This window comes from Cariama cristata, unplaced genomic scaffold (genome assembly GCF_000690535.1).
Source record: "Cariama cristata isolate BGI_N322 unplaced genomic scaffold, ASM69053v1 scaffold11402, whole genome shotgun sequence".
Classification (NCBI taxonomy): domain Eukaryota; kingdom Metazoa; phylum Chordata; class Aves; order Cariamiformes; family Cariamidae; genus Cariama; species Cariama cristata.
Window position 1 is genome coordinate 3,521 of NW_009603275.1, and position 8,997 is coordinate 12,517.

An 8,997-nucleotide genomic window follows, 5' to 3' on the forward strand; every position below is an offset into this window, starting at 1 on the left:
AAGTTGAGGCTGAATAAATAAGCCTACAGACATTCTGTGGCATGAACTTGATGCTTCTGCATACATAAGAGTTCCCGGTGTAGTTCTGGCTTAGTTTCAGTCTGCATAAGATGCCTGGATATTCTGGAGAGCCCTTGCTGGAACTGCCGCCTTCGGCTGGGCCTGATGTGGAGCTGAGGATGGATGTGCTCAGCTGCAGCCACTGAGCCTAAGAGTTGTGTCTCCTTACTCTTTTTTTTTTTTCCTTGCAGAATGTCAGAATTGACCCCAACAGCATCTCCTTCAGCATGTGGAAAGACATTCCTGTTCCTTTCTACATGTCGGTGCACTTCTTTGAAGTGCTGAACCCCAAGGAGGTCCTCCAGGGAGCAAAGCCGGTGTTGAACCAGCGTGGACCCTACGTTTACAGGTCAGGTACCGCTTGTGGTCCAACTAGGCGTGAGCCCAGCCACCCTGCTGCCTGCCAGGCTTCTGGCAGGAGGGCACGGCATTAGCTTAGTTGGCACAAGTTCAGTGGCATAGGATTTTAAAGTGCCCCAAATGTGTTCTAATTCCTCTGATCTTGTTCAAGCCACAAGTAGGCTCTCTGGCTGCCAGAGTAGCAAGGCCAGTCTGTCCTCCACTGAGTTGTGGAGCTCGGTCCTGTGCTGGGACCTGTTTGACAGCCAGGCCTGGACTCCTATGGTCCAAATGTAGGCATGAGGGGTGTTGGTGTGGTGGTGGGCAACCCTCATCTTCAGAGTGGACTTGTTTCATCTTCACTGTGCATTTAAGAGTCCAGCTCCAGTGCTGGAGTCACCTCAGTCACCTCACTTGAATTGGCCCAAGACCTCTTATCTAACACGAGACCCAGAATCTGCCCAACATGAATGCTCTGGCCATGGGAACCAGTATGGAGCACTAAAACTTGGTCAGGCCCTCCTACAGCAGGGCTAGGTCTATTGCCGTGGCTGAGGATGGTAGCTGAAGCCCCAGATGCTTCTCTGGACCTGAATCGTGAAGCGATGGCTGATGTTGAGTTGAGCGTGTGAACTTACCCATAAATAGCGATATTCAGCACATTAATGCCTAGACATGTAGGCAAAGTTAGGTCAGCAGCCTAAGCAAGCTCATGTGGGAAGATTACTGGTTTAATCCAAAGCTGTTTGAGTAGCGCTGGGGGGAAACTTGGCAGTATGGGTATGCCCTTGTTTCCTTGGGCTTGCCAGGTCACACCGTAAGACCATGTGGATTCTGTATGTTGAGATCACATTGGTCACTTGGCTTGGGGAAAAGGCTTCGCTTGCTGTAAAGAAGAATAAACACAAGGGCAAAGTTTATTAGTGTCCGCGTGTTCTCACTGAGCAAGATTAGTGCCTTTCCTTAATGTGTGCCATAAACCAGAGGCTCCACAATAAAGGACTTTGTTTTTGCTGATGGGTTGAGCTTCGGCTCCCTTGGGAGCTGTAACAGGCTCGCAATATTGGGGACAACTTCATGCTACTTCGGAGCATTGCAGCCTCTGTGAGACGGGGCTGTTCCCGTGGCATGGAGTGAAGGGGAGCAGTGCTGGGCAGTGTGCAGGAGATGGCATGGCCCGAAGCCCTGAGGAGCAGGAGAGCTACGATGCTGCGTGTGGGTCAAGCTGCCCTGAACCTGGGAGCTGTCAGGGAGCTCTGGGGTAAATCGGTGTGGGCTCATTGGTGGGTCCTCTGGCATCTTGTTTGGTCCTCTCCTGTTTTGCAGGTTGTTTTGGCATGTGAGTTGGTGTATATCTGCTTATCTGGGCGTCTCTCTCGTAGGGCTGGGCTTTTGAACGGCTGTAGGCGAAGTGACAGAGGAGATTCGTGCTTCTGTCTCGAACTCCTCATCAGCTGCGTTTGGAGTTGGGAAGGAACACTTGGTGTCTGCAAACTGCTGCAGAATCCAGTCTCTTGGGGATGCCTCACTCCCAGGCTGCCACCTCCTGCCAGCCCCTAACCCTGGTCAGGGTGTGAGGCTGACACCACCTGTTCCCTGGCACGCTGCCTCCCCTACAGACCCACGGCTTCTTGCTGGGGTTCGATCGCCTTCCTCCGCTCTTTGGAAGCAAGCCCGGGCCTGTGCAGCCCTTCCTTGCTCCACAGGCATTGCAGGGGCACTGCATGGCGGAAGGTGCCCATGATCTCTCCCATCTCTTTGCAGAGAGTTCAGGTATAAAACAAATATCACGTTCCATGACAATGACACCGTCTCCTTCCTGGAGTACCGGAAACTCTTCTTCCAGCCGCATTTGTCGAATGGCAGCGAAGAAGAGTACATCGTTGTGCCAAACATTTTGATGATGGTAAGAATTTGTTCCCTGGATGGGTACGGACTTCTAAGCAATGATGCCCAATGCTGACTCAAAGCTTACTTTCTTGTAGGGCTTAAGGCTAATCAAGCAATGAGGTGACAAAGCTTGCAAAAGGCAGTTTTCTGCTTTCTGGGTGTTGGTTGTTGTGTTGGGCTGTTACCTTTCCAAAACCACAGTGTGCAGAGGGGCTGGCAAAGGGGCTGGGCTCAAGTCTGCAACCTTGCCTGAGCATCCTCTGGGGAAATGAAGCCTATGAGCCCTCAACTACTTTCTTCCCAAACTTGGGATAAATGGTGAACCTCAGTTTGTCCAAAGGATTTCTCTAGGGCTGTAGATCAGTGCAGCAGAAGGACCTTGCTGAGCACCAAAGATGCATTGCTTCCTCTTTGGTAAAGATGGGGCTCTCACCTCAGAGGTTTGTTTTCTTTCCCAGGGAGCAGCTGTAATGATGGAAAACCTGCCAAACTTTGTGAAGCTTTTACTGAGTGGAGCCCTGGCTGGCATGAAACAGGAGGCGTTCATGAACCGGACAGTGGGGGAGATCATGTGGGGATATGAAGACCCTCTTATAGACACAATAAATATGTTTGTTCCTGGCCTGATCCCTTTCAAGGGGAAATTTGGCTTATTTGTAGAGGTGAGTAAACTGTTAGTTGGGAACACTAAAATCACAGCAATATTGGTCTTGGGGATAGCCCAGACACTCAATCCCCTCACAAACTGTTTGGAGCAGCCATGTGTAGCTGATGGTGGTTGTGTAAGGCTGCCTTCATTCTCTCCTCAAGCAGAAATACATGTGTTGGAAGCTGTCGCTGGCAACTGACATAAGTAAAAGTTCAGTAGCTTACAGCGTGTGAAGCACCCCGAGAGCTGACGAAGCATGTAAAGTCATTAACGTATTACAGTCTTGCTGTGTATAATGGATTAAAAATTAGTTTCTTCTCTCTGCAGCTTAACAACTCCAATTCAGGACTGTTCACAGTGAACACGGGCATGAAGAACATCAGTAGAGTTCACATGGTGGATTTGTGGAATGGACTAAAGAAGGTAAGTGTCAGGCAGCAAACCTCTAATACAGGGGCAATGCCTGATCTAAAGCAAGGTAAACTGGAAGCTCTTGGTGCTGTTGTATCTCTGGGTCGTAGGTTTGAAGGCAAGTTTCCACGAGACTTCAACTGCTGTAGCTTCTGTTCTAGCGAATTGCCAGAAAGCAGCCGTATGACAAGAGGCTTGTCACGAAGCATTAAGTTCAGCTCATCATCGGTGTCACTTGGACTCCCTTGGAATGCTGTTGGAGCTGGTTGCTTCTAATGGTTGAAGTCCCAGGCTCCTGTGACCTGTGTTTAAGGTGTTACTTTAAATACCCTTGTTAAAGGGGTGCTTAGTCTTCCCTTGTGGAATTCCACTCCTGACTAAAAGCAACTGAATCTACAGACCAACCACTCTGGGAGCACTTGGGAGAGGTGGATCTTGTCCTGTTTCTCCATTAATAGGGCAAATGTTTGAATGGGAAAGATCGTGGAAATTCTTCCGTGTTGTTATCTCAAGCTGCCATGGAAGCAGCCTAGAGCGGTGGATGTCCCATGCAGGGGTGGAAGCCAGTCGTTCTGAGCTCTTCTCTCTACCTCTGTCCCGTAGGTGAACTACTGGCGGAGCAGCGAGTGCAACATGATCAACGGGACCTCGGGGGAGATGTGGCCACCGTTCATGTCCCCAACGTCGCTGGAGTTCTACAGCCCTGATGCCTGCAGGTGAGGCCCCAGCTGCCAGCTTGTCCCTGCGCAGGTGGCAGGAGATGCCACGCTCGTCCTGTGCACACAGATAGCTGTGCAGTGACGCAAAGGGCTCAGGACTCCTTTCTGTAGCTAAAGTTCAGCTGCGGCTCAGTGTTGCGGTGTCTGAGCTTTGCAAACAGTGTAGTTGTCTAATTAGCAGCGTCTGGTGGTGGTCATAAATACCTTCCAGATCACTGGAGAAGTCTAACTTGCCCACGTTGAATCAGTAGAAAATAACCAGTCCAGATAAGATGTGGGAGGCAAGAGGGAGAAGTAAGAGTTGTCACAAGGAAATGCAGCTGTAACTATTTGCGGAACTATTTCAGCTGACTAAATGCTTGCAGGATTGACATCGGGGTCTTGGGCTGCTGCTTCCAGGCTGCTGCTTTTTATTTTTTTTGCTGCCTAGTTCACGCACCGCTGTGCATGTCTGTCCTGTCTGAGACACCCTGACCCTAGTGGATCACACAGGGGTTAAAGTACCCTGCAGAGCCTGCCGGTGTGGAAACGCCCTGAGGCTGGAAGGAGGGGAGGCCAGGAGGCTGGTGGCACAAAACCCTGTCCTCAGCTTGGGGAAGATAATGTTAATTCAGGCTTTGTAGACAGTGCTGCAAAACAAGCTCCTGCTGAATAGAGAACAATGACCTCTTCAGTGAACAAGCAAAGTCAGCTGAGCCAAGCTTTAGTGCAGCGATTCCTCCACACAAGGGACATCAGCAAATACCAAAATGACCCAGAGCCAAGAACTTACAGGAAAGTTTACTGGTAATCAAAGTTTAAATACACGTACCTGTTTCTGTAAAACTATAGAAATCTTCTAGGGAATAGAGGTGGTTTCCAGGCAAGGCATAAAGTGAAGTGGAAGAAACCAAGCTTGGTTTCTTGTTAGCGCAGGAGGTTCCTGCTGGGCAGTGCTGTGGGGGAAGTGGATCTGCCTCTTCACCAGATAGTGCTGTCTCTTCTCCCCAAATCTCTGTCTCGGCCTCTCTGCTAGCCTGGCTGGCTAAGGAGTTACAAACATCAGTTGACAGACTAACAGCATATCTGCCTTGCTGCAGTGCTCATCTCCTCTGCTGTTTGCACATTAAGTGCAGCTGATGCTGAGATGCAACTACCTGGATATCCCTGCAAGGCAGGCGAGGCTTTATCCTGCTGATGTGCTGCAGCAGCTGCTGCCTCCTTGCTGGAAGGCGAGCACAGCCAAAAGGCATGCACATAACGGTTGAACATGCCCAGAAGCCCCCATCCTTGGTCCTAGGGTCAGAAGGCAGCTGTAGGAATAAGCATCCCCTTGGCCTGCCCAGGCTCTCTGCATCCCTACAAGCCTTGCTCGAGTCTGAAGGGAGCAAACTTCCCTCCTGGAAACTTGCATCTGTCCTGGCCAGCTGGTAGCAATAATGCAGTGTAACATCGCTAGCCTTTTGTATCAAGAAAAAAAATCTTGCTGCATAATGTAATGAAGTTTACCACTCCCTGGCAGCCTATATGCTGGAGTTGTGCTGCAAAAGAGATTTAGCCAGGGTCCATTCCCTGTGACAGAGGACCTTGGAGCCAAGGCTTACACAAAGAGTGTGTCATCTCTTGGAGAGCAGCCCTGGGGATTACTGCATGCCTTTAAACAAATCTCATCTGGATGCTGCAAACAGACTTGTAAGCCTGTGGTTTCTCTCCATAACTAGTCCTGACCAACCCTTTATCTGTGCTTAAAACATGGAAAGCAAATGGCTTAAATACTCATTCTGCATCCAAAGCACTGCTCTGAGTGTTTATCTTGATCTCAAAGTCTAAGTTACGTTGCAACCACATCTTATCCAACAAAGATAAGAGCCTGGTCCTGGGCTGGGAACCTGTTGGGTAATCCTGATCCTTCTCTGCTGAAACCCTTCCAGATCCATGACACTGGTGTACAAGCAGTCTGGGAAGTTCAAGGGTGTGCCCACCTATCGCTTTGTGGCACCGAAAACTCTCTTTGCCAATGGCACGGACTATCCACCCAACGAAGGCTTCTGCCCCTGCATGCAATCTGGCATCCAGAACGTCAGTACCTGTAGGCTAAGTAAGTCCTTTCCTCCCTGAGCTCTCCCTGCTGTACCAATATTAAACTGTGGGGATGTGCTATGAGCTTGGCTGTCTGGAAAGTCAGCTCTACTACCTGCCAGCGTGCTAAAAGATATCGCTGGGGTCTGCGTGCATGGCATTCTTGCTTGCACTCCCGCAGGCAACTTAGCAAGGAGGGAAAATCCTTGTGCTCAAAGTCTCCTTGGCCCTACGAGAGCCTGGTGTTTGTGGGAATGCCCAAGGATACGGTGGGAGTGTTACATCCCCTGGGCTGGGGAGGGAGCAGGCAGGGGAGCAAGGATGGGAAGAGGCAGGTCATGTAACTACTAAATTAAATGTTAACTTTGGATGCTGAGTGAGGGTCACACAGGAGTGAGAACTCAGACTTGGTGCCCTAACCTGTGTCTGGATACGAGTTACTGTGGCGTTGTGTGGTGCATGGGGGGAGAGGGTGGCTGAGAGACTGGGTCTTAACCCTCCCAGAGCAATGGAATGAGCTGCAGGGAGGGAAGGGAAGGAGCTTTCTGGTTGGGAGGAGAAAAGTATAAAAGCCTATTCAGAACAAGCGCTGCAATGGCTTAAAAACCTCTACAAAGTCTTAGATGGGTTTGGATGAGCTTAAGGTGTCTTTGTTCTCATGCAGATGCACCGATGTTCATTTCTCACCCTCACTTCTACAATGCCGACCCAGCCCTGGTGAATGCCGTCGAAGGGCTGCACCCCAGCGAGGCCCAGCACGCACTCTTCCTGGACGTGCACCCGGTGAGTGAGCCTGCTGGGGACCCCTCCCCACCGAGGGGTCACGAGGGGTCTCGCCTCGCCCCGGGGGTCCGGCCTGGGCGGAGAGGGGGAGGCTGCCAGTGGCTGAGTCGTGGCATCACTCTGCTGTCGTGGCACTGATTTGAGCAGGTTCCATAGTGCAAAGACTGGCAAGGACATGTGCAGATAAAAATGTCAAAGCCGTAATCTAATTGGATAATTAGTCTGGCTTCTAGAGAATTGCAGAACTAATTGCAAGCATAATTGTTTTGATAAACACAATCAAGTTCATTCCAGTGACGCAGGTCCATAACACCAGGAGGTGTATCTAGCAGCAGCCCAGTTACGTCCCAAACCTACAAACACGTTGCTGTGAGAGCTGACTGGCAAAGCCTGAAGACCACTCTGTAGCTGAAGCTGTCACCAACATTTTTGGGCTGGCTTTTTCCAGTCTCTCTACCTGCCCGTCTAACTGGCTGCTTTAGCACCAGACTGCTGCTGTGTTACACTTCTTGCATATCTATGGCATAAGGGTAAAGTCACCGCTCTGGTGGTGATGAGTTGGGGTGTCCTGAGCCATCATTGTCCCAGCTGCTGACAGGGATCTTCCACCCACGGCCTGTGTTGCATATGGTCAGGTCTTCTAAATGTTCAGTAATGTTTGCTCAAGCAAGAAATCAATCCCCCTTTTGAGGTGAGGTAAGCTGTGCTTCTTATGTAGGCATTGGGTTCTCTGTGCTTTTCTTATCGCAGTTATGGAAATCTAATTAAGTTTATTACAGTATCAAACATCTGCTGATAACAGTACAATTAATTATATTCTTATCTAGCTGCAGCCAGCTGATTACAGCCAGGGACAATCCAACAATTCCTCTCCGACCTTAAAAATGTGTTGCAAAACTGCAGTATCATGAGAAATCAATGCCTTAATGGGTCTCAGCAAGACCAACTTTGAAGTGTGGTGTTCTCATGGTCTTAGGGTGTTGTTGGACAGTTAGGAGAAATGTTTTGTCTTCTACTATGTGCATGAACCTTTTGCATTGATGTGTTTCCATCCTGCTGCTGGGATGAACAACAGAAGAAACTTAGAAGCTGCTATTAAAACACCCTGCCTAGGGAGTCACTCACAGGTTGCATATAGAATCATAGAATTGTTATGGTTGGAAGAGACCTCAAAGATCATCAAGTCCAACCTTCTACCCAACACCAGCATGCCCACTAAACCATGCCTCAAAGCGCCACATCTAAACATCTGCTGCTTGGTCAATTTGAACTTGCTCATGTTCAGTCCCACAAGCCCTGGGTCACACAAGACCTCCTCCCTGGTTCATGCTGTCTGCCCGCTGAATGCGTGCTGCCTTCTGCAGCAGCCACGTCTGTTCAGGTTAGCTTTGTGCCCTCAGACCCCCTCCAAGGGAGGTGCTCCCTTCTGGATGCTGCTGTGTGCAACAGTCTCACTGGCCCACGAGTGTTCAAGTGGAGGGGACAGACTGCACGCTGCCATGGGGACAGTGCTGTCCCTCTGAGCAGTCATCCCCAGAGCCTGGGGATTGATGCCTGGTTGACCAGTGCTTGTGCTTTGCTGGAAACCCCAGCTGTGGTCCTGGTCCTGTGTGTGGTGACTGCAGTAGATCTCTGGATGATCCAATCCATTGCTCTGGAAGGTGGCACCCAGAGCAGCTATGATGGAAAGTAAAGGGTTGCTCTTCCGCAAAGCTCTCCAGACAAATGTTGGCTGTACTGATGAACTGGTTGGTCTCTTCCTATGCAGATGACAGGCATCCCCATGAATTGCTCCATCAAGCTCCAGCTGAACCTGTACATAAAGCAGGTGTCTGGTATAATGTAAGTAGTCACCTTTTAGAAATGTCCATCTCCCTCCCTTGAGCAGGGAGTGCTGCTGATGCTGGGGTGCCTGCAGAGTTTACTCTCCCCAGAGTTGAAGTAGCTTTAACATTGCCAGTTGTCGTGGCTGCAGAAGCCAACTGGCTCCTGTGGTGAAATGTCAGCTATTCTGGTGGCCTCAAACTGCCATCCTGTAGCAGTGCAGCATGTGGCTGCCTGTTTGCTGGGCTCCTGCAGCCTTCCTGC

The 8,997-nt window shown here is 50.2% G+C and overlaps 1 protein-coding gene across 1 annotated transcript in view; it reads left to right on the plus strand.

Moving 5' to 3' along the window:
- Nucleotides 1-251: 251 nt before the first annotated feature.
- SCARB1 (scavenger receptor class B, member 1) overlaps nucleotides 252-8,997 on the plus strand; it is a gene marked incomplete at its 5' end in the record, with an annotated part of 12,609 nt that continues 3,863 nt past the window's right edge. Inside the window, 8 exons of the mRNA XM_009695117.1 lie at nucleotides 252-409; nucleotides 2,164-2,305; nucleotides 2,748-2,951; nucleotides 3,266-3,361; nucleotides 3,953-4,065; nucleotides 5,979-6,145; nucleotides 6,791-6,909; nucleotides 8,678-8,751. Coding sequence (XP_009693419.1) covers nucleotides 252-409; nucleotides 2,164-2,305; nucleotides 2,748-2,951; nucleotides 3,266-3,361; nucleotides 3,953-4,065; nucleotides 5,979-6,145; nucleotides 6,791-6,909; nucleotides 8,678-8,751 — 1,073 coding nt within the window. The remainder of the gene's footprint in view (nucleotides 410-2,163; nucleotides 2,306-2,747; nucleotides 2,952-3,265; nucleotides 3,362-3,952; nucleotides 4,066-5,978; nucleotides 6,146-6,790; nucleotides 6,910-8,677; nucleotides 8,752-8,997) is intronic.